This window comes from Ceratotherium simum, chromosome 21 (genome assembly GCF_057802395.1).
Source record: "Ceratotherium simum simum isolate JZ-2026a chromosome 21, ASM5780239v1, whole genome shotgun sequence".
Taxonomy (NCBI): domain Eukaryota; kingdom Metazoa; phylum Chordata; class Mammalia; order Perissodactyla; family Rhinocerotidae; genus Ceratotherium; species Ceratotherium simum.
In genome coordinates this window covers 46,294,931-46,319,600 of record NC_141920.1, presented here as the reverse complement: position 1 = coordinate 46,319,600, position 24,670 = coordinate 46,294,931, and the positions used below count along the sequence as shown (strand labels likewise).

The window sequence follows — 24,670 nt, the reverse complement described above, 5'->3', positions numbered from 1 at the left end:
TCGAAGTCACACTACATCACTTCCTTTGTACTCTATCAGTCAAGGCAGTCACAAGCCTGCCCAGATTCAAGGGTAGGAGATGTAGACTCTCAAATCTGAGAAGTGTCACAGAATTTGCAGCCGTGTTTTAAAACAAGCCTTGTTTTAAAAGTTGCTTTTCTTTGACCTCATGCTGTTATTTTCCCCTTTAATCATCTTCAAACACAGTGAGGTCTCTACATGTTAAGTGCTGTCAAATGACAAGGGGGAGCACTTTTCTCAGGTCTTACCAGAGAGGCACATTGGTGTACACAGCTCTCTTTTCTACCTGTTTGTAACAGGCTCTTGCCTGGGGCTGCACTGTTCTGGATGCCCCGCTCTTATTTCCTCCATCTAAGACATAATTCACCTCTGTGGAGACCACATCACATTGCTGACCCACATCAAGCTCATCTTAACTAAAGTCCCTGGCTCACTCTCCTCCATGGTTGGATGTTCTTGCCCCATCTGCCGGCTCCCAGTGAGTGTCATCCCTTTGAGGGTCCCTGCCACAGTCTTTTCATGGTCAATGCCAGACTCATGTGACTCTAAGTTGACAAATTTTTATTCTTCCTCTTTTTGAGATGACCCAAATCCAGGTGTGGGCCATACATCTCTCCATATCTCCACAATTCTCCACAAGCCATGGAGAGTGGTTCAGGGACCTCATTTGCAAGCTATCTCAGAGTGACTTTCAGGACCAGCGGGTGCTCATCAATAAAAATAATCAAAATGGATAGGCAGTGTGGAGAAGGGAGTTAGAGAGTACTGGAAGTGAGCTGGATAAATCATGTCAGAAGTTGATAGACCAAAACTTCTATAAACACATTTGGAGTTCTGGGGGTAACCAATGAAGAACTAACAACAGCTACCCCTGCTGCCTCAAAGTGGTTTTCCTTGGACAGAAGGGCTTGGATGTAAAGCCCAGCCTTCCTTACATGCAGCCCTGCAGCATAATTTAATGTTTTACCTTGTGTATGGATTTTCTGATAAAAAATTAAGTGATGTATATTTGGATATCAAAAATACTGCATAATATTTTAGAACAATATATGCCATTTTTAGAAATTAAGGTTTGTAATTATATTTTATAACAGGTTGTCTTCCTGCTTTGAGTTTAAGCTTTGTTTTCATCATTTTGTTTTTTTAAAATAAAAATCACAAAATTGGGACAGAACCATGAGAGAGTTGAGGAGAAAGAAATAGGAAAAGAAATAAAAACTGGAAGCTCCCCAGTGAATTCAGCTGCCTTTTTTTATATCACTTTATGTACCTTTAATTTTCATGTCCTTCTGGAAAAATTAAATTGGAACACCCTTTATCGCTTCTTCATTTCGTTTTTCCCATTGTAAAAAGGGCAAGAGCTTAATGTGCCACAGACTAAAGCTGCAGGGGCAGCTGGACACACACGGGCTGACGCCCGAGTCTCTGGACAGCTGGCCGGGCCTACCACTCACATTTTCCAAAGTCTGTGGTTGCAGGCAGCAGCTGGAACTCGGTGGGGCAGGTGAAGGGGGGACAAGCTGAAGAGGTGGGTGGTGGTTTCTTCTGGTTTAATGTTTTAAAAAGAGGAATACTTCAGTATCAAAATGAAGATATTTCTCCAGTTTATGTTTATTCTTTAACTAGGAAAAAAAATCCTTTTCTACACTTTAAGAATTTGATTTCTTTTAAAAAAGAAGAAGAAGAGGAAGAAGGAGAAAGAAAGAAAAAAAATTACTCAGAGGCTGATCACAGCCTCGATACTCAGCGTGTGTCCATGCACTGGCAGCATTGGCCTCACCTGGAAGCTTGTTAGAACTGCAGTATCAGGGCTGGCCCCGTGGCTTAGCGGTTAAGTGCGCGCGTTCCGCTACTGGTGGCCTGGGTTCAGATCCCGGGCACGCACCGACGCACTGCTTCTCCAGCCATGCTGAGGCCACGTCCCACATACAGCAACTAGAAGGATGTGCAGCTATGACATACAACTATCTACTGGGGCTTTGGGGAGAAAAAAAAAAAAGGAGCAGGATTGGCAATAGATGTTAGCTCAGAGCTGGTCTTCCTCAGCAAAAAGAGGAGGATTAGCACGGATGTTAGCTCAGGGCTGATCTTCCTCACAAAAAAAAAGAACTACAGTATCTCAGCCATGCCCCCTTCTCTGCTCAGAATCTGCATTTTAACAAGATACACAGGGGATGTGTGTGCACATTTCAGTTTGAGAAGTGCTGCTCTAAGGTATAGATGAGAGATTCTAGGTCAAGAAAGTTCAAGTCAGTGGTTCTTGGTCTTAGGGTAGAATCATCTAGGAGCTTAAAAAAATACTGATGACTGGGCCCCACCCCAGAATAATTAAAACAGAGTCTGGGGGCTGGGCCTGGGCATGGGTGTATCAGAAGAGCACCAGGTGATCACAATGTGTAGCCATGGCTGAGAACATTGGGTAAGCGATGCGTGGAGTTGCTCAGCTGTCTGCCCCCCACCATGCGCTGCCTCCTCCTGGCTCAGCATTGAAAAGAAAACCTGCACACACACCCCCGAACCGAATCCACGACCATTCACGAGATGGCCTCAGTAAGACAGTACCAGATAAAACATGGCAGCGCCTGGGATGGGGGTGGATTACTCCATACTCATCAGGAACAAACCCAGCACAGGGAGGTCTATCCAGGTTCCTGGGAGAAATGTAATTAAAAGACCCCACCCTAGAGTTACAAGGTGAATCTCATTTCATTAAAGAGATGCCCTATTTTTGTGGACCACACGAAATGCTCATGTGTATTGCAAAGGGAGACTATTAAAATTTGCTGCCCCAAGACACTGAACAGCTTCAGCTGCATCCAGCAATGCTTTCTTCAAATGCGGTTGCGAATTTAATCAAAATGGAAAGCATGGTCACTGGGTAATCAGCCACATTTCCTAGTTTTATAACTGAGAGACAAAATAAAATAAGGGTTGACAGAAGGTGCGCATGTTTGAAATACTTTTGCGTGAGCCCATCACCACGCCAAATGTTAGCTTCTTGAGGCATAAATTAATTTACCACAAATGCATGCCGGGTTGTGTCTGGATTCTGCTCTGGTGAGCAGTAAGTGTGAGACTTTTGGACCACAGCTTAAAGAATGACATTTCTCCAACTTGCTGTGATTTTTATCCTTGAGCAGAATGTTTTTCTTGGAATGGGTTTCCCTGAGGGTTTTCGGACACAATTCTGGCCATGTGCACAGGCCTTGCAGGGCACTTTTACGAATACAGAGCAGCAGCTGTCTGGGCGAGAAGGCAGGCTTTCTACCCCGAAAGCGTGTGCCCCGGTAAAGACATTAACGGTTAGTCAGCAAGATCTCTGTGTGTGGCCTCACCTGGTACTGCTGCCCGGTGCAGAGGATGAGGTGGTCGTAGAGCACAATGTCTTCCTTGCAAACGACGACATGCTTGGCTGCTCGGTCTATGGCAGTCACTCTACCAACCACCACACTGACCCAGGAGCACAGCGACATCAGCGCGTGATCTGTGTCATTAAAGCAGTGGCTGCGGAGAGAGAAGCTCCATCAGTGACATTGGAGCAGCTGACAGCGGGCATTAATTAGACATCTGGTGAGCTGGTTCAAGTCCCCTGGTGGGCCCAGTCTGCTCGCGCTGTGAGTTTACCAGGAACGAGGCTAGGTACTAGGAGATTTTTTGTTATGAGACACTTAGTCACAAATTGACATCTTCCCATTAAAACTAAATTGTTTCGGCTGGTGCAGGCCAGTTCACAACAGGGAGGGTGTGTGTGTGTGTGTCTGTGTGCGTGTATTAATGATTACTAATATATACTCTTCTTCTGCTTCTATTTCATGGTGGGTGTAAATTTACTTTAGCTGTTGAATTGTCATATTGACCCCTGAATCAAAAGGAATGAGGAAGAAGAAAGGGGCATTGCTGAAGATTCCCAAAGGCAGAGGTCAAGTTCCTGAATATGGAGAACCCTTCCTATTTGCTAACACTTTCAATAAATGACTCATTCTTAGAATTAGTGTATGGATTTGTGCCAAAACAACAAAATATATTTTATTTAGAGAAGATAGCAATTTGGGAATTATGTTCGCAGCAAGTACAATCTCTGGAGACTTTTGGGATTCACTCTGCAGGGCAAAGGTGATTTATGGAGAACCGGGACTTCTATTAAAAGCAGGTCCAGAGTGAATGGGTTTTCTTCTCTGGGTCCCATCTGAGTATGAACACAATACTGTAATGTGAGAAAAGTGGGCTTCTTGTGGCTTTGGATGTATGTAAAGAGTTTTGTGAGGGTTGTTTCCAAAATTTTCTGAGAAGTCTGGCCTCACGTACATGACCTTTGAATGACCCTGTTCTGAAGACTGAGTGTAGGGTGGCAGAACAGTGAGGGTTTCCTTGAAACCTAGGGTGCGCCGTGCCATGGCCTGTGTCCCTGCCCTGTTAGCATGAGACTGGGCCCTGAGGACTCTGCGTCCCCTTCTGATACTTCAGTTTCCTCCTCTCTCAACATGGGATAGTTATCCCTCCCTTCCTGCCTCGATCATTGTAAGGGATGAACATAAGATTGTAAGGGATGCTGTCTTGTCAAGTGGGATGCATATGTGAAGGGTATTATTCTAAATAATATTAATGATACATAATCCTGTTTACCCTCCTTGGAGGCAAACAGGATTCTGAAGTGGTAATGAGAGAATGTTTTTTCTTTTTGATCCACACATGAGTATGCTCTCTCCACACAAAAAGAATCCTAGTAATGGATGCACATTAGACCCCGTTACGGGGCCTGTGAAAGAGAAGGGAGCTATGGGCTTTGTATCTCTCCATGAAACGACACTTAAAAACAAGAAAATTTCTTCTTAATAAGAAAAGAAAATCAGGGGCTGGGCTGTCACAGGAAAATCATAGATAGTGAGATGAAATTCCCTTTTAAAAAATCATTTTGGTAGCTTTACAGGAAAACAGGAAACTTCATTGATTTTGTACATTCATGAGAGACCCACAAAGGACTGTTCTTATTTGCTACATGGTCTCTTCATAATAGGAATAGTACTGTCAGTCGTCCAAGATGAGGAAAAATTAAATATAGTTAGTGCACAGGGATTAGTCTTAGGAGGATTTGCTCAAAGATAAAAGTTCTCGGGGGAAATTTGGGGAAGGCTAAGACAATGTTATTTTTAATGACAGTAGGACGGTAGTGTTGATAACATCAGAACGCATATTTCAGAGTTAAAATCTGAAGCTCTGTCCAGTGAGAACTGGCAGTTGGGAACACTTGTTTTTTAGGAACCTGAGGAAGCACTGAAGAACGTGGGGTGCTTGCTTTTACAGTCTGTTACTACATTGATTGACATTTCTCAGTTTAAAATATCACTGTGTAGGTGATTGCTATCTGTTCTGGATATTACTATCCATTCTGGATCTTCAGGCCAGAATTTACCCATCAGGTAGGTGAAACTAGACCTTGGAGACTGTAAGTGATATTTTTCCAAAATTATTTCCTAAGCAGATTAATGAGCATTACAATTCTAACATGGCAGAGACTGTCTCACGGCTTGGTGACAAGAGAAATATCTCCACTAGGGTTTTCTGGAAAAGACAGAAGGAACCAAAGAAGGAACATCAATGAAACTTCATGTTTCTCAAGTGAGCTTGATACTAACTCAAAAATAATGTGAAAGGTTGTCTTCACAGAACATTCTAGAGACACGTAATAAGGAGAAAAAATCAGAAATGCAGGAGGGAGAAATTTCTAGAAGAGGATGTATGTGAAGAGTGGCAAGCTTGCACCAAGTTGCAGTGCCCCCACACTAGTGGCCAGAAGACTTAGCCGAGAGCTTCAGGTGCAAAATCAGAGGCAAACTCCAGGGAACAACTGTAAGTCTGGTGGAGACCTGTACCTCATGGACTCAGAACCCTTCAGAACTGGAAAGAACCTCAGATGTTTTCATAAAGGATTTATTGTGACGCTCTTAGAAGAAGGAGCATCACAATTAACTTTCAGTTATTCAAGGTTGATTGTCCAATTAGTGGATTTCTCCTGCTTCCTGTCTCTCCTCCCCTCGCACTGCCTTCCTCTCTGCTGTATCCCGGACATGTCATTAGCACCTCTACCACACACTGGACGGGGCCGGGGAAAGAAGACAAAAACTGGCTGTTCAAAAACTAGTGACAACAACAATAAATCAAAACACTGGTTAGGGAAAAGTTCAGAATTTGTATTTAGAATGTGGAATTTAAATTATTAAATTTATGGATGTCAATGCACTTGTTATTTTTAAACTCCATGACCAGAGATAATTTCCTCTATTGGGGTGTGAGGACAATCTGAGAAGCAATATCCTGTTTCTATTTCAATTTGTGGTTTCTAAGAATTATGATGACACGCAGTTACCTAGCAGAGGCCTCTGGCTGTGTCACTCAGCCCCTGTCCATAACCTGACTGAGAGAACTGCTGTGGGTACTTTTGGAGGTAACTTTCATCTATTCGACCTTATTTACTGAGCACTTGCTGTGTGCGAGCACTGTCCCAGACGCTGGGGACACATCCCTGAACAAAAAGGGAAAAAATTCCTGCCCTTGTAGAGTTTACATTATAGCTGAAGGAATCAGAACATGAAGAACAAACACAATGTAAAAAGGCAAATTATATAATATGTAGAAGGATTTCAGTAGCAAGAAAAACATCGAGCAGAGTAAGGAGGACTGCAGTGTGTTGGAGTATTGGTTACAAATGAGTAGGTGGTCAGGGTAGGTCTCACTGAAAAGTTGATATTTAAGCAAAGACTTGAAGAGAGAAAAGCAAAGACCCCAGGTGGGCACTTGCCTGTTGTGTTTTCGGGACATTAAGAAGGCTGGTGTGGCTAAAGCAGAGAGAACAAGGACAAAAATAACAAAAGGTGAGGTCAGAGAAGTAAGTGGACAGGGATGGATTTTAGGTTGGAGCATTCTAGAACATTCTGATGATGGAAATGTTCTGTAGCTGTCCTATCTGATATGGTAACTACTAGCCACATGTGGCTATTGAGCACTTAAAATATGGCTAATGTAACTGAGGAGCTGAATTTTTAATCTCGTTTAACTTTAGTTAATTTAAACTTAAATAGCCACATGTGGTCAGTAGCCACTACATTGGACAGAGAAGTTCTAGACGGTTAAGGAGTTTATGCAGTATGACTCCTTTCCTATAACACACCTAACATGGGGGGCTGACAGAAACCTTTATCAAGCTGAATGAATTAAATGCCTCATAAGACATTTATCAATAATTTCCACATTACCTGGAAATCATGTAACTTAGAAAGAAAGCAAGTGAGGGAAGGAGATGTACATACATGTGTTGATTACAACTTGGTGTTATACTAATTTTAACCAAAAAATCCAGCAAGGTTGGCTTATCATACACTTTTCACAGTGAAAAAAAAACCAAAACTCAGAGAAACAAAATCCCCCTTGTGGTAAGGTCAGGATCTGAATCCGCATCCACCAGGCTCAAAACCCATGCCGTTTTTACTGCGCTCTGCTGATGTCTTTCAAAAAAAATAGTTTATAGTCTGATAAAAGCATTAGGTCAAAAATAGCCTGGTTGTGCTGGCAAGGAAGCTGTAGTTCTTCTCACTGTTTGAAGGCAAAGTAAGTCTTTTTCACAGACGGAAGAGGAGCCCTTCTTCATGGATTCGAAAATGAACCCCCTGAGAGGGAACAATTTCCTTCCTCCTTGTTGGAAAAATTGGGGCATTGTTTCTAGGGGCAGGGAGCCTAATCATTCTTGTACCCATGTTTTGCTATAGGAAATTAAAATTAATGGAAGCTGCATGATAATCAAATGGCATTTTCTAGAATGGATGTTGTCAAACAGTGATTCTATCGGGATAGAAACAATAAAGCTTGCCTGGACTGGCACAGAAGGTCTCTGCCTGATCAGCCCCTGACTACAAATGGCCAGGGAGGTGTGAGACCCATACCCCAGTGAGGTGCCCCACCTTCACCTTCCAACTCTGAACCTTGGGTGAGTTGCCTAGGCTGATGCAAATACAGTCAACACGCTCTCCTGCCCTGTAGTGTCACTCAGAACCTCAATGACGGAATGGCTGGGTCAGCAGGCCCCACCCGAGTTGTTTGGAACAGAGCAGCCATCTTCCCACAAATATGAAAAGGCAGTCCACCCCTGCTGTTCACTTGTTCACAGGTTTGTACTTGGACCTCCTGAGTGACGTCTGAACTCCAGGAGAAAAGCCCGCCCTTTTCCCTTTCCCATCTGAAACCTACTATTAAGTGGCTGCACACAAATTAGGACATTTAGGGCTCGGAATGAAAAAGCAAATAGAATTCATACTCGCTCGCCAAGAACTTCCTTTGTTCAGCGCCCAGAAGTTTCTTTCCCGGGAGTCCATGGGTTGAAATCAGGGTGAGATTACTAAACTTCAGGTGAGAACTAAGGAGAAAGACACAAAACAAAACACCAAGAGGTAAAGCATAGTTCGGTGAAAGATGATTATAATTCAACTTAACCTGATTTCACATGTCATCCAATTGTTGAATTTTTCTTTGAACCTAGCAACTCCTTTTGCACAAACCTTCAAAAGAACCAACCATTCAAATGAAAAGAGGAGGATGGCGCTGGAACTGCTAATAGTAGAAACTTCCAAAAGCTACGACACTGTGATGGCAGACACCATTTAATTTTTAAAAATTTGCTTCTCAAAGTAAAACAAAATAAAACCCACAAATTGGGAGAAGGGAGGTAAATTTAGTATACGTTAATGCAATGTTCGAATTTCAGATGACTTGCAAGAAACTGCTTGGAATCATAACCACCACAGCTAAAACTTTCTGGGTGCTTACACCAAGCCCTCTGCACGTCCCTCACTCAGTCCTCCCAGCGGTTCAAGGAGGTCAGTAACATTATCATCCCTATTTTATTATGTGGAACTGAGGGAAAATGATTTGCCCAAGACCCTTCAGCAAAGAAGTCCAGAGGATGGCGCGATCCCAGGCTGCAGGCCTCCAGCATCTTGTCTGACCGCTGCCTCCACTGCCCTGCAGACCCCACATGGTTGAGAAGGAGCCAAAGATCATCTAATCCCATCGGTCAACATTAGTTTTATTACTTTCAGATATTTATAATTACTCAAATCAGGAAACCAAAGTATCTCAGAGGAGAAAATTCCAGAGGATTCCTTTTAAAAGCAAAACTGCTTTCCATTTGCATCAGGCTTTCCAGGGCCCCAGGCACATTCATAGGCATTATCCTAGGGATTAATCTTCAAGACAATTTGTGAAGGGGGGGCAAGTTTTATTATCCGTATTTCATACAGAAGAAAGTCAAGGTTGGAGAAGGTAGGTAATTTGTTCACGGTCACGAGGCTCATAAGCAGCAGGGCCAGAAATGAAAGCCACGTCTTCCAACCCCAAGCAGCACCCTCTCCACACACCCAGGCCACCCTCTAACCAGTCCTGCGGGAAGTGTGAAGGAGCACGCCCAGGGCACGTAAATGGCGGCTTCTGAGGAATTTACGTGCTTAAGACTCACCCTCCGCGAGTATTAAATATTCCTGCTGCAAATCTGCCCTCCAACTAAGTCAGCAACATGTTATGGGTGAGCTGATCTTTTCATAGGCTTCAGGATGGTGAGAAATATTTTTTCTTCTAAAATCTCCTTAGTTCACACCTCCCCTTAAACCAATCACATGCCAAAAAAGAAACCTTCACCAAGTTAGAGGAAAACACCTGCCGTCCTTTCCCAGGAGGAGATTGGAAATTTTCCAAACGTGGAAATGCTATCAGTTTGCCGACAATCTGCTAAGTACCACTAAAAGCAGGAGACTTTGGGTGACGGCCCGGGCCAGCAGTGTAATAAACTTAACTGCACCTGACATTTAAAAATAGCTAAATATTACGAAAGGTTTTGCTCTAAAGTCTCTAAGGATGTGTGTCATTTAAGAATGAATATTCTTGTTTGATACAAAGAAAACCGAGCATATCTTATCCTCTAATAACAAGAATAAAAATTTTGAATATGTTCAAATAAAATAAAGGTCACAATTAACCCCAATTACTTATGGCTGCCAGTCTGCAAATGCACACTGATGACAGGCCTTTGATTTATTACCATTTAATGGAAAATGCAAATAATAGTAATACATGTTTATACTCACATGCGGTTAAAATTTATTTTGGCTTTGCAGCCTGTGTAATGGAAATGTGGTTTATGTTGTACTAATAATACAGTTTTATACAGGCCCTTATGTCTCTATGTGAGGAGAGGGCTTAGGAATTATTCTGCTACATCTTTTACTACAAAAACAAACCCTCTGGCACTGAATAATTTGAATTATCTAACAACATGGATCGAATGACGTGTAAATTGACAAATTACCACCTTGTAGTATCCTGAATTACCCTATTATACAATTAAAGATTTCTCCAAAAGATTTGAGGGGAGCATTCTCTGGATTTTTATATATAAAGAAACCAGCTTTCCATTCCTTTTCTTTAGCCTTAGCCAAATTCCTTTTGTATTCTTCATTGTGTCTGTTCTGGTCTTTTATCCAATCTTCGAGTCCACCACTTTAACCTTTCTTGTTCTCCCTACTATCCCCCTGTTCTGTGAGAACATCTCCCACGTCATAAAGAAAACAGAGACCAGCCACCAGGCAACTCTTTCCCACTGTGTCCCTTCTTGCCACCTCCAGACACATCTACCAGAGTGTCCCTGATTCATTAACCCTGTCTCCTCATCAAGTTTCTTTCCTATATCAGCACATATCCCTTACAACTGTACTTAACAAACCTGCAAATAACCAGTCTGGTGCTGATAAGGTGGGGCCGTGAAGTCAACAGGGGCCACAGCCCTGCTTCTCTGCTTCCATTCTTGAAGTCACCTCAGGTCCAAGGTGGCTCCTGGACCTCCAGGCATCACATCCTACCTCCACATTACAGGCAGGAGGAAAGAGGAATGGGTAGAAAGGGCTGCCCATTAAGGAGGCTTCCTGAAAGTCTTACACGACCTCTCTGCTTACATTGCCAGAACTCAGTGACACGGCCACATGTAGCAGGAAGGGAGGCTGGAAAATGCGTTTTTTCAAAGAGAAGCACAGTGGTTCTTCTAAGAACCACATTACCCAGGGTTCTGTTACCAAGGACAAAGTGCAGAATGAATACTGGGAGGCAACTAGAAGTCTCTATGCATGTTGACTCATGAAGGAAGGGTGGGTGGGGATGGGGGAAGATGCTTGTATCAATCATGGTCCAGGCAGGAAATAGACAGCTGACTCCACCAGGTTTGAATGAATGAAGGCAGAGGTGTGTGCAGGTTTCCAGGAACCAATAAGGGATGGGAGTCATCCAGGGACTAGCACTGGTGGGAGGGATGCCATTACTGATATGAATCCTTAAGGAGGAAAGGATGGAGGAAATATGGATGGCCAGGGCCATGGAGGAGACCCTACCCAGGAGCTGCAGCCATAGAACACGCAGTTGGAGACACTATCTTAAGGTTCTCTTTTATGACTGCTTTTTTTCACCAGCTCCTCCTCCTTTGCCCATCTATCCCTCACCAAGCTTCCCAGTCTTCACACCCATCTTCCTGGATGTTGTTTACCACCGTGACTTCGTCTTACATATTTACGCTACAGTTTTCTTCTGAGCTCTAAACCTAATTTCCAAATGTCAGTCAGTGGGAATGGGACTGCTCCACGGGCGTCCCAAATTCAACATGTGTCCAAACAAAGGTCTTCGTAACCTCATCCCATTCCTCCTTTATCTCCATCAAAGGCATGCCAACTCACCACCTCGCAAGCTAGGAATTTGGGAGCCAACCCCAGGCTCCTACTCTCCTTCTCAATTCCCACAGTTGGTCACCATATCCAGCCACTTGTTCCTGGTTTTAAAGTCTCCAAGTTTGCTCATCACTTGGGTAGCAGCAGAGCAGAGTGGCTAAGACTGTGGGCTCAGGATTCAGATTGCCTCAGACTCCTGGCTCTGGCACTTTCTAGATTTTTGACCTGGGGCAGGTTATTTAACCTCTCTGTGGCTCAGTTTCCTAGCCTGTAAAGTGGGAAAAACAGAACCTACCACCTCATAGGGCTGCTGTGAGGATTAAATGAAATAGTATCTGTAAAATGCTTAGAATTTTACATTTTCAATGAATGTTAACTATTTTTCCTAGCAAAATATGAAGTCAAAATTCATGAGCATGGCATATAAGGCCCTTATTGTCGGGCCCTAACCTAACCTCCTCAACCTTCTGACATCAACCTCCTTGCTATTCTCTGAAGATTCTCTGCCTCTTTCATGCCTTTATGTGAAATTATCAGCAGCATGTCCATTTTTTTCTCCAACCTCATATTTTTACTGATAGTTATCTCTGTAATCTGATTTAGAAACATCCAAATATTTAATTTCTTAAATTTATAACTATCTAAGAGTATTGGTCCAAAATCATGAAGTCTATAATGCACAATTCTGATAGATTTTAGCTCTTCTGAGGATGAAATATGAAGATAAAATGTTTAAGACTTTTAATTTGATTACCTATCAATATTCAAAAAGTTCCTGCAAATGGAACAGCGTGACGGGGTACCTCCTGGATTTGGGCATACAGTAGACGAAACGGCAGGAACAGCAGAACCGCAGGAAAAGCACGACTCCCAGATCTAGTGGTGTTGGCTTGATGTATATAAACACTACCTAACATCACTGTGAGCCCTCTGCTCTGAAACCAAAGGTCACCACGTTGTGGAAACAAAAAGCTCAAGTTAAGTGCTCAAGCCACTGAGACATTAAACAAGCACACCTGCATTTTCGCAGCAGATAATTCCAGTAGGGATTTCACGTTGCTGTGGATACAAAGGGAGGCACAGCTCAAAGATACTGTAAAGCAGGGAGGGATTAGAGTATCCAGGGAAATAAGTAAAAGGTATTGCATTTCATGCCATGCTTCGGGAGGACAGCCACAAAATTAGGTCTAAACATCCTTATCCTTCAAATAAAGAGGGTCACCTTGCCAGTTTGGTGAACGTGATAAAAGAAACATAAAACTTTTCATGTTGCTTACCCTTCTGGGCAGTAAAAACCTGTCAACCTGCCAGGTGAATGCTTATTATTTTTTATTTTTATGTTTTTGCTGACTTTTTTTCTGGCATAGCAAGGGCATCCAAACCAAGTGACTTAACTGTTTTCATGAATGCTTTTATTTGAACGAATAGATAACGTAGAGAGAAAATAATTATCCCCCATCATTCTAAATGTTACAATTTAATTTACTGGAATCTCTGCTTTCTAAATTGCTCAAAACAATAACAAAAATATTTGCCAAATGACAGTAAATCCTATCTCAAGATAGGTATTTAACCTAACTGCATATTTTACTAGTCAAAGAGTAACTTAGATTTAATTCGATCTGAATGATACCACATAATGTCACAAAATTAATAATAAAATGCTAAATATGGGGTTTTAAAATTAGAAGTTATGTGAACACCCAATATTCAATGAAAACTATAGGGCAAAACAAATCAAAACAAAATATTTATTATAAGTATACAACAGACTAAGAGCATCTACCAGTTTTTCCCTGAGAAATTGTTAACTTTCTTCAGCAATATTTTTTGTGTTTAGATCACAAAAGAGATTTTTTGACAACATCCTTGGCTACTTACTTCATGTTTATTACATTCATAAAAATAACACAGCAGCTGCACTGGTGGCCACACAGCTGTCAGTAATGGCGCACTCTGACCTCCAGGGGGAGACTGGAGAGAGATCCAAAGACAAGGAATGGGATCAAGGAGTCTGAGCACTTCTAGAAGGGGGCGGCTGTTCATGAGGGAGGAAGATGTTAAAAACTCTCTCCCTGACCCTACTTCTCTCTTCTCTTGGGTGCCATCTTCCATGGCTCCCCTGCTCATGGAAGCCTCAGCAGGAATCAGGATGGGGCCTGGAGAAAGTGGTCCAACAGCAAATCTCTTATGCCTACCTGACTCCAGGCTTGTGTCCCAGGGCAAGGGATCCAGAATCAACACTGGACCCAAGTGGTGTGACCCAGGTGTTCTGTGGATTCTCCAGGCACCTGACAGGGTAAGGGACTGGAGGGATGGTTTGGGGATTCAGGATCTCAGATGAAAAGCTTATGTATCTCTGCATAAAAGTAGAACATAAATCCTTACTGAAAAAATGAAAAGTAATGTTTGAAATGTCTGTTGAATGAATAAGAACAAAATTTGGGAGTTCTGGTAAAATAAACTAAAATTAAATTTAGTTTTGCTTTATGACTTAGGGGAAATTATTAATGTTTTCATCTATATATGAAGTAAAAACATTATACATTTATACTTTGAGCATGTATTTATATACATTGAGCATACACAAGCTGTACATACCAAGATGGCAGCTATAAAAGACTAGTTGGAAAGCCTTCACACATAAGAAATGGCAAAATACAAGTCACAAATCAATCAGTTCTGTGAGACTGGAATAACGAAGCATTACGGAAGTTCAAAAAAGAGTGAGATCACATCTGGTGGGGGAGATGAAGAAGGGTTTTATGTTTTGGGCAAATGCTAGCAGTTAGCAAGGCTTTATTAACACCATATGGGCAGGTTTCCTCATGCTTGGCAGATATATCTCCTTGGGCCTTCATTCTTAATGGCGATAGTTTAAGCACGAAGCTTTGTGAAATGCTTTCTCCTAGGCCCAATTTAGCATGTAAATATTATGAACATGTGGTAATGACTTCAGCCATGTAATGTTTAATAAGTTAATAATTATGTCTAGTAAGGCCCGAAGTAATGATGTGAATTAGAAGTTATATGATTTGTTGAGGATTAGAAAATGTGGTTTGGAAAACAAGCCCATAAAAACAGGTGAGTTACAATGAGCAATTATAGGGGGAAATAGGTTTCCTTATAGATAAGACTGCCAATTTTGAGGAAATGTATACATAAATGGTTACTAAACCCAGCTGCATGTCAGAATTACCTGGCAAATCTGTTAAAAATACATATTCCTGGGACCCATCCCAGCCCTACTGAATTGTAACCCCAGGAATAGGGGCACAGGAAACTGTATTTTTATAACTACCCCCTACCTCCACCCCTGCCCCCACAAGTAGCTCTGATGTGCAGAATTGAGTCTGGAATTTTTGCAATCTGTTGCTTATAGAAAGAGTTACTCAACATTAACCCCATGTCTAGGGAGCTGATTCACAACATTTTTCTCCACCACCATTTTTCAAAATAAAAAGGGAAATTCAAAGTAGTTTTTTTCAAGCCCAAGTGCCTCACTGCGTTGGTATGTTGGAAAGATTCTGGTTATCCGTTTGAAAGGAATTACCTCCAGGGAACTACAGTTAGAGATAAACACAGTTTCCAGAAGCCGTGTGCTCAGTAGCCAGCCGTGCCTCATCTGGGTCTCACACAGTGGCTCCAAGTGCTCCCATTCCCCAGCAAGGACGGCTACCTGGCACCTTTACAGAAGGGCCCCCATGCCCAGGTTTCCAGTCCCTTCCAAATTTCCACCCATTGTCACATGCTGTAAGAGGGGGGCCAGTTTGACACCTCCTTCTTCCCTGAGTTTGCTTGTAGGCACTTCTGTTTTTTTGTACCAGGATAAAAGAATTTAGTGGGTGGGTGTTATAGCCTTAATCCTCCCTCTGCAGTGAGGAAAGAAAGTGACCAGTGGATTCAGAGCTGAGGTGGGCTGGGGGGTGTGGCTGAGGGTAGAGAGGTCGAGTGTCCTTCGTCTTTTTAGGAGTGCGGCTGCATATGAGAAAGGTGGGGACAGTAGGGTGGAGATGGCATTGACCTAGTGGCATTGAAGACCGAATGATTCCCTGGAGGGCTTGTTAAAACACCGATTGCTGGGCCCCATTCTCTGAGTTTCTGATGCAGTAGGTTGGGGTTGGGATCTGAGCATTTGTACGTCTAACAAGTTCTCAAATGCTTGTGGTTCAGGAACAACACTTTGAGAACTGCTGGTGTAGGGACAGAAAAGTGAGAGGCTCCCAGGGGTTTGGGGTGTTCAGGAAAGGAGGGTAGAGTTTAATACCAGTTTCTATGAAGGAAGTATATGATCCCAGTAAATATTTGAGAGACATGAGTAAAGACTGAAATTTTTGTCTTGGCCTTGTTTCTTTTTTCAATGCAGTGGAACTCCTAGACTTGGGGTGTGGGGTGCACTCAGAGCCTCCAAGACTTACATGATAAACTTGAGGTTAGTGGTAGAATAGAGACCCAAGTATGATCAGCATCCGAATATCAGGAAAAGGCCTAAGGAACAGCCATTGGCAGCCTAGTGGGCAGTGATGGGCAGTTGGAGCCGCAGATGCGGGCCCTGAGGGCAGGAAAGCCCCTGCTCCACAAGGAATCTGGATTTCCCTCAGTCTGGGTGGGGAGAGAAGAGGGCAATGTGCAACTCCAGTTTCCTCTGGAGTCAAGCAGCTTGCAAAACAGAAACATAGAGCGTTGGGCTGCTTGCTAGGTCCTCCTGATTAAACCAGAGGTAGTGGCCATTTTAAGCGAACTCCAAGGGAATGTCTGCCAGAGGAGTTCTCACAAGGAGCAGACACAGCTGCTGGCAGGAAACACCTCTGGTTCATCCCTAATCCTTGGAAGAGAGCATCTTCCACATTAAGAAGACCCCATCTTCCCCGTCACTTGCCTTATTTCAAAGACAATGCTCGGCTCCCACCAGGGATCTGGATATGCAAATTTAATTAGTGGGGAGGTGTCAGTCTAACAAGTATTGAGTGCTAGGCCTTTCTAGATGCTCTGCATATATTACCTGATTTAACCCTCACACCAGTGTAGGAGGAGAGATTTTGGGGTGCTTCCACATTGCACAGGCGAGAAAACTGAGGTTCACAGACGTTGGATGATTTTCCTGGGCCCCATCAGGCATGGCAGAGCACTGACTCTCTCCACTACACCCTAACTCAGCAGTTCCCAGACTCCCCTGGAGGGGTGTGAAAACATAGAGCCCTGGGCCCCACGGTTTCCAATTCAATCCTTACAAGATGGGACCTGAGAGTCTGCATCTCCAACAGGTTCCCAGGTGCTGCTGAAGATTGCTGGTCCACAGACCACGTTTTGAAAACTACTAACTTAACCTTATCTCTTTCCCAAAGTAGAAACAAAATCTTTGCTAAGACAGGCCTCAAACGCCATCTTTTTTCCAGCAAAGGTTTCTTGGCAGAGCAGTACACCTGGGGTTCTCTTTATAGCTGAAAGAATGCCTAGGAAGAGAGGTGGCCACAAAATCCTCTTGTCACAGTCTTCTTGTGTAGCCTGGCCTTTTCTCTCCCTTTGTCCATGCCCACATGCTTCGGTAAAGGGCAACAGTGTGCATACGAAGAAAGGAGAACAGACTAAAGAAACTGGGACGGTAAGGGCACTCTCGCACTTGCTGTTGGGCCTGCCCACATCTCTGGCAAACAGTTTTCCCACCCTCATGCTCTCCTGACTCTCTCTGCCTGGGCCATCCTCTGATCAAGGGAGCTTGAGGAACAGGCCGGAAGAACAATCCAGGCTGACTATGCAAATAATAAGGAAAGGAACTCGTGGGTAAACACCCCAACTTCCTCACGTGGCAGAGGGACCACTCCAGTTGTGCCCCTCTGAGGGCCCCAGTGGGACTGCACCCAAGTCACCCACAGTGACCTGCTGACAAATGCTTTTTTGGGGCTCTGTTGACTTTTCTCCCTTTCCCAACTCACCTCCCTGCTCTCTCAGCTAATTCCTTAGGAGCACTCCCAAATAAACTACTTGCACCCAAATTCTTTGTTGTCAGCTTTTGAAGGAATGCAAACCAAGACAGGTGATGATGTCATCATTTGAAAATGATCTGACAGTGGAGGATGAAGACTGAGTGGGCAGGTCTATTACTCAGTCTGTGGATGTGGTTTGCTCTTTGTGGGATCATAAAGAATACATTACCTACTTAACGTCCCTAACCCCAAAGAACCCACAAAAAATGACAATAATCTGATCCTCCCAAAAGGCCTAATATTGGGCCAGCCCAGTGGCACAGTGGTTAAGTTTGTGTGCTCTGCTTTGGCAGCCCAGGGTCCACAGTTCGGATCCCAGGCGCGGACCTATGTACCACTCATCAAGCCATGCTGTGGCAGCATCCCACGTACGAAATAGAGGAAGATGGGCACAGATGTTAGCTCAGGGCTAATTTTCCTCAGCAAAAAGAGGAATATTGGCAACGTAAATTAGCTCAGGGCCAATCTTCCTCACCAAAAAAAAAGGGGGGGCCCTAATATTGTTCAAAGAGGCTTGCTTTTCTTTTGTTCTGGGAGTCTCTGGAGGGGGTATTGGGAGATAAGAAAATTTATCCTGAAATGAGCAGCAGTGTGATACTTTCAGTAAATGAAGATACTTTCATTTAACATTAATTATATTTAAATATTGGAATCAGATTAGGAAACCAGATTGTGATTAGCAACACCAGGGAGAGTTCCAGGTCATTATCTTCTGGTGACAGAATGTCACGTCCTTCTGCCTGGGAGGCTGGGCCTCTGAGCTTGACACCTAACTGTCCCCATCCTCCCCACCCCCACCTCAGCCACCAGAGGGCCTCTGTATTGGCCCCTGACAGGTCCCATTGTGATGCCAACATAACAAGAAGGCAAGATGCCACCTGCCCCATTGATCTCTGCCTGCTCCCCAGGCACGGCGGAGGGCAGCACCGCACGTGCTGTGGGCCTGGCTGCCACGCTGCATTCGCCCTGGTACCAAAAGGGCAATCAGAGAGAGCACACGTCCATCAATTCACGGGGCAGAGACCAAATGGAGACCGAATGGTCTCTGCCCCATGGAACAATAACAATCACCAACCTGTTCACAGGGGTTTAGCTCTGAGATCAGCAAGTAAGCACTAACTATTTAATTAGTCACCTAATTAGTGACAGGCCACACTGAAGGTTTCAGATGTCCTCAGACAAATGCAGAGATAAAAAGCCTAATTAAGCCGCAGGCGCTCTGCTGGCTGCTGACAGAGCCCACAGCTGCGCCGGATATTGTGCGGTCCTGCGCGCCCGATAACAGGAGTTACGGTCATCCGGCCACAAATCGTAGCTTTACAAACATGCCTTCCTTGTTCCAAGCTAGTCTTAGTTACCTCAACACACTCGACCAGATGAGGGGTCAATATCTAGGTCGAAAATCAGAAACTTCATCTTTTGGTGAGATTATTTGCTCGGTTTTTTGAGAAACCTCTTCCCAGTGGTGGAAGTGGGAGACAAGGCGAGCCCACCCGGGCTTCAGCACCTACCAGCACTTGCCGTGAATCAAAGCATGTATTTCTCTAGTCACACAAAGGGTCGTGGGGACACTACCCAGGGTTGCTTTCAGTCACTGTCATCCCAGGATTCACTGATGCATTTTTCTAGTGCCATTACAGGCTCTTCAAGAGATTCTTTACATCAGAATTGAATTAGGAAGGATTTTAAAATAATGGATTAAAAGGAACTGCTCCATAATCAGGAGTAAATAATATAATACTCAGAAGCATAGAGACACATGAGCTGAAACAGAATAAAATAGTAACTGCTTCAGCTCAGTGAGTTGATGCCCAAGAGATAGTGAAGAAGCTGTTCTATATAATTCTGGAAAAAATCTATCTATTTGGGACACTGAGCGGGGCAGGGCCTGAGGTTCTGCATTGCTAACGAGCTCCCAGGCAATGTTGATGCTGCTGGTCCACAGGCCACACTTTGAGTAAAAAGGACATAAAACATAAAATGAGTTCATAGACCTGGTTCCTGCCCTTTTTTTGGTACAGCATTTCCATATTTCTTCTTAAAAATGATTTTGGAGTACTTTTGTGGAAAGCCTGAGATATTCAAAGTATTACATTTGGGGAGTTCAGCAAGGCTAGATTTGGTGCACAAAGTGGCTGGTAAAAATACGACTTTCTAAGCTTTGTGGAAAGAGACCTCTTGTTTTCTGGAAAGAGCTTTCACACTTTCAAAGCTCTCCTTCAGGAAACAGTGTTTCCTTGACGGATGATAGAAGCTCACCTCCGAACTTGGCTGTTGATCCAAGAAGAGGGAGTTCCCTTTAGACTGCTGATACGATTGGTGGAGTTCTCAGCATGACCACACCTTCGGGCTAGCAGGACCATGAGGGTCCCCTACCAGGACCCTCCCTCAGCACAATGAGGAGGATGGGACCACCCGTCAGGGCCACAGCACTGGTTGACAGCAGAGGTGTGCTGACAGTCGAGGCTGAGTTCTTTCTGCTTTTTCCAGTGGTTGGAGTTTTAGAGAAGTCTTATTAATAGAAATACTGAGAAGGATAACGTATATGAAACACTTACACTGCCCAAGCCAAGAACTTGCAGTTCCAAAGAGCCAGGGCAGCCGAACGCACACAATCTATCAATCATGAGAACTGTAATTTTAAAATAGTTCAGATCCATCACTTGAATGACTTGGGCTTGATGAAGAACACAGATAACTCACAGAAAAATGTCTTAGGAGCTGCCTTCCCCTCCAATTCACTGCCCTCTCCATCAGAGGATGAGCGGGGGTTTCCTCCTCTGCACCCCCCACCCCAAGAAAGCTCCTCCCCCAGCCCTGGCTCTGCACCCGCTGTCCTTCCCCTGCTCAGCTCCTGGTTCCCACCACGGGACCCATGCCCTGGCGGGGCAAATGATGGGGAAGGAAGGCCAGGATGCCTATGTGGCCAGAGCCCACACTGGCTGCAGGGTGGGGCGCAGGGGCCTGAACACACTCCCTCCTTGGCTCCCGGTGGAGTTGGTTGGGCACAGTGCCCTCAGAAGACAAATGCACAAGACCTGTGGGGGGAGCACAGATGAGCAGAGCCTCAGCCCCACCCTGAATTATCCTGCACCCCTGCCCTTCTCGATCAGCTAGTCAGGGCCTAGGGAGGGCTGCTGGAGATTGCAGGAAGCTCTAAGGGCTGGGCTGCCACTCCTCAGCCCAGTGCTGGAGGACTCACCAGGACCAGAAGGATGTGGAGAACTGCTAATGTGTCCCTAAGAAAACACTTGTCACACATGTCACCTGGCATGGGAGGGCCCAGGAGGACTTGCCCTACTAAGGAAAAGAAGATGCAAGGTGACCCCCAGGCCTACAACCAGACAAGAAGATGTGTCCGTGCAGACGTAACTGTGGATGGGTAGCAGCTGAGGACCAGAGAGAATGTTGTACTAAAAACTAATGCAAACATCTCCCTCACTATTCCTCCTCGCATGGAGCTTATATCCTGGTGCAGTAGTTGGTGACTTTGGTCAAATCACGTCAGCTCCCCAGCAGCACCTTAGCACTCGGGGAGTGAAGGATGTGACGGGAAACAAATTTCTGCAAGGACTGCTTTTGTGTCCACCGAAGAGGAGACCAAAGGTGCTTTAATTTTTTTGCATGCAAATAATATAAAAACAAAAATTTGTGTCTGTTTTGTCACCAGATGACAAGCATTACCAGATTTTCTGGAAAAAGAAGTTGCTATACTGGGCCTCAGATGGATTTTCCAGGAACTACGGTGCCCCAGCTGAGTTAGATAATGCAGTGCAGGAGCAAAAGGAGGGCAATTTTTCTAACTCTTGCCTCCAAAATGTGGATTTAATCCTCATTAGGGGTCAGCATTTGGTGAAAACTGTTTCTTCAATTTCATTCCAGCTCATAGCATTTATAAAATCTAGTTCAAATGGCAGTTAAAGTGGTAAAGTAAAATACGCAGCAGGTTACTATGGTGATTGCTAATTTAGAATAATTAGAGAAAATAATGAGAAAACTATTTCCTCTCTTAAGGATTAGAGATCCGTAAACTGATACCAGTCTATTTTTAGTGTACGTAATCTGTGTAACGATGATAGAGAATTATGAGTAATTTCAAATGCTTTAAAAAAGTCTGTCTGATTGAGGAATTTAATCAACCAAGTACTTATATCAAAATTTATACTTGTCTTTATTAAATCTAAGTTAATTCCACAAAAAGAAAATTATATGTATATAATGTAATCATTTTAAATAAAACATAAGTATATAGCTAAATTAAGATTTAAGACCTGTTTATGATAACTTCTTGACTACTATCATTTCATAACTCACCCTGATAATTCATCATTCAAAAATGGTTGCATACAACTTACTGTTCAGAGTCTTAGATAAAGAGACCCACCAGAACAAGTGAACTCCTCAAACTATAGTGTGGCATCCACAGAAAAATGGATATTCCTGGGTGCTTCTCATCATTTTCTTCTTGCCATGAAAGACTGCTGTAGACTGACCACAATATTTAAAGCCCATGAACGCTGTTGTTAATTTCAATAATGACCCCCATGCTACTTATTTCTGTTTAACTAAGGGTATGTTCCGGATAACTGAACAAATTGGCTGGAAGTGAAAAAAATCTTTATCTGGTTAATGTGATGTGAAATGAGCAAAACAACTATTTGGGGTTAGCTCATCTCCACATCAACCAGGCAAAAACACCTGTTAGGGGTCATTTCCTCCACCCTTCTCCTTGTCTAACTCCTCACACCTTTGCTGGCTTCTGGAGGAGTCATGGTAGGGCTGCTCTCTCCAATCTTCCACCTACCTCTTAGCACCTGTAGTTTTGAACAGTAGCTAAAGTTTCTCATGTGATCCTGAGCAAAGATTTGGAAAAAATCACTTTTATTTCAGGAGTCTGTGGTTCCCCAAGGTCAGGGTCTTTTAAAACATCTATGAGACTTTAAAAAACATAAATGAGGAAACCAAGTCTGAGAGAAGTTAGGCAATGCATCTAGGGTTCTGTGTCAGGTGGCAGTGATGCCAGGCTATGAACCTGAGTTCATGGACTTTAATCCAGGGCTCTTGCTGTGAAGCAGTGCTGAGCAGATGGAGCGCTAGTCAGGGGAAGCTGCGGACTATCAGGAAAATGGGCTCTGAAAGGAAACCTGGTTTAGTGCTTTGAGGATGATAGAAAATAGCATCTGAAGAAATGTGCAGTCCTCAGTGTTCCCTGTGGGGTTTTACCCTGTTTCCTAGCACCCAAAATGCAGAGGTTGGAAGAAAGGTCCTGGCCTGTCTGCCATTTCCAAAAGCCTATTTGTGATGCATAAAGTCAAAATTGGTTCCCAAACCTGCCTGATTATATGGAGCACCTGTTAAAATACAGATTCCCAGAGTCTTACCTGGGCGTTTCTGATTCTGTATGTCTGGTGCAGGGCCTGGGAATCTATATCGTTAACAAATGCTCCATGTGATTCTTATGATCTGGCCAGTAAGGGGAACGCTAGTATAGAATAGGGGTTGGCAAACTCCTTCTGGAAAGGGTCAGAGTGTACATATTTTAGGCATTGTAGACCAAATGGTCTCTGTTGCAGCCACTCAAATCTTCTGTTGTATCAAGCAAACAGTCACAGATAACATATAACTACATAAGCGTGGTAGTGTTCCAATAAAGCTTTATTTACAAAAGCAGGTGGAAAGCCAGATCTGACCCAGGGGCTATAGTTTGCTAACCCCCGGCCTAGACTATTCCACTGAGTCATTAATCAACATAGGCAAGGTATATGGTGTGGCAAACACACTCAAGTATGTTTCAGGGGACCCTGTTAGGTGTAAGAAGAGAAGGGCCCCCCTTAAAAACAAATAAAGTAAAACAACTCACCAAAATACCAACGTCTCTAAGAAGGAAATTCCAACATTGGATGCACCAACCACAACAATCTTGGCATTGACAGTTATTTTAGGTTCCAACGTTAGTTTTCTGTTTGTATGGTTCAAGGCATAACTCAACTGGAAAAAAATGCAAAGAGAAAGAGAGACTTGAAGAAAATGTAGCTGAGTCTGCACTCTCAAATTAACAGTTATGTGTCATTCTTTAATTAGGACATCACCAGCAAATCAAACTGAATAATTCCCATGCATGGCCATGGTGAAATTTACGGGAAGGTATTTTTAAGAAATTAATGTAAGAATATGGGAATATAGCTAACCTAGGCTGGTTTACATCAAAATGCTTGGTATAGATCATTTTGTTCTTATTGCCAACAGATGTTTCATATAGAACTGAGGACCTTCATGATTAGAGATGATAATGAAAGAAGGCAGACAAATTGCTCCCTGAGAATCTGTGGTTTCATGAAAGGTCCCAAGTCTTTCCTTCTGTCCCAGGTTTCCCTGAAATCATGAACAACAACTAGATTATAAAAGTTAGGTACTTGAAAGCAAGTATTATCTCTTATTCAATTCTGCATCTCTCATACTACTTAACACAGTACCTTGTGCACAGTAGGTGTTCAATAATATTTGTAGAATGACAAATATTTGTTGAATGACAAAAACAGGTTGGATGATAAAGAGTCGTTCAATCTTTCAGATACTCTGGGGTCAGAGAGTTCTCTTAGAAGCACAGAAAGTAACTGTGATCACTTTGATGTCTTTTTTTGCAAAAATTATCTGGATTGATAGTTTGTTTCTCTTTCTGGCAGAGGCTTCAGTAGGAGCACTAAACGTACAACGAAAGGTTTTAACAAAAAGGTGGTGGAGTATTCTTGAATGAACATTAGACTGCGTCAGAAGACCTTGGTTCTAATTTTAATTCATTAATTCAACACGTTTTTATTTGGTCTTACTATGTCTACAGACAAAAACAAGAATTATACCTGACTTCTCATCAGAAACAATGGAAGCCAGAAGTGGAATGACATCCTTACCAATGCC

At 43.4% G+C, this 24,670-nt stretch overlaps 1 protein-coding gene across 1 annotated transcript in view; it reads right to left on the bottom strand.

Annotated features, from left to right (window-relative positions):
* The window catches only part of CFAP61 (cilia and flagella associated protein 61), a 292,142-nt gene that overhangs the window by 97,880 nt on the left and 169,592 nt on the right, over window positions 1-24,670 (bottom strand). The window contains exons 17-19 of the mRNA XM_004433707.3: window positions 23,616-23,743; window positions 8,327-8,425; window positions 3,357-3,525 (exon numbers count right to left, since the gene is read on the bottom strand). Of these exons, the coding sequence (XP_004433764.1) occupies window positions 3,357-3,525; window positions 8,327-8,425; window positions 23,616-23,743 (396 nt within the window). The remainder of the gene's footprint in view (window positions 1-3,356; window positions 3,526-8,326; window positions 8,426-23,615; window positions 23,744-24,670) is intronic.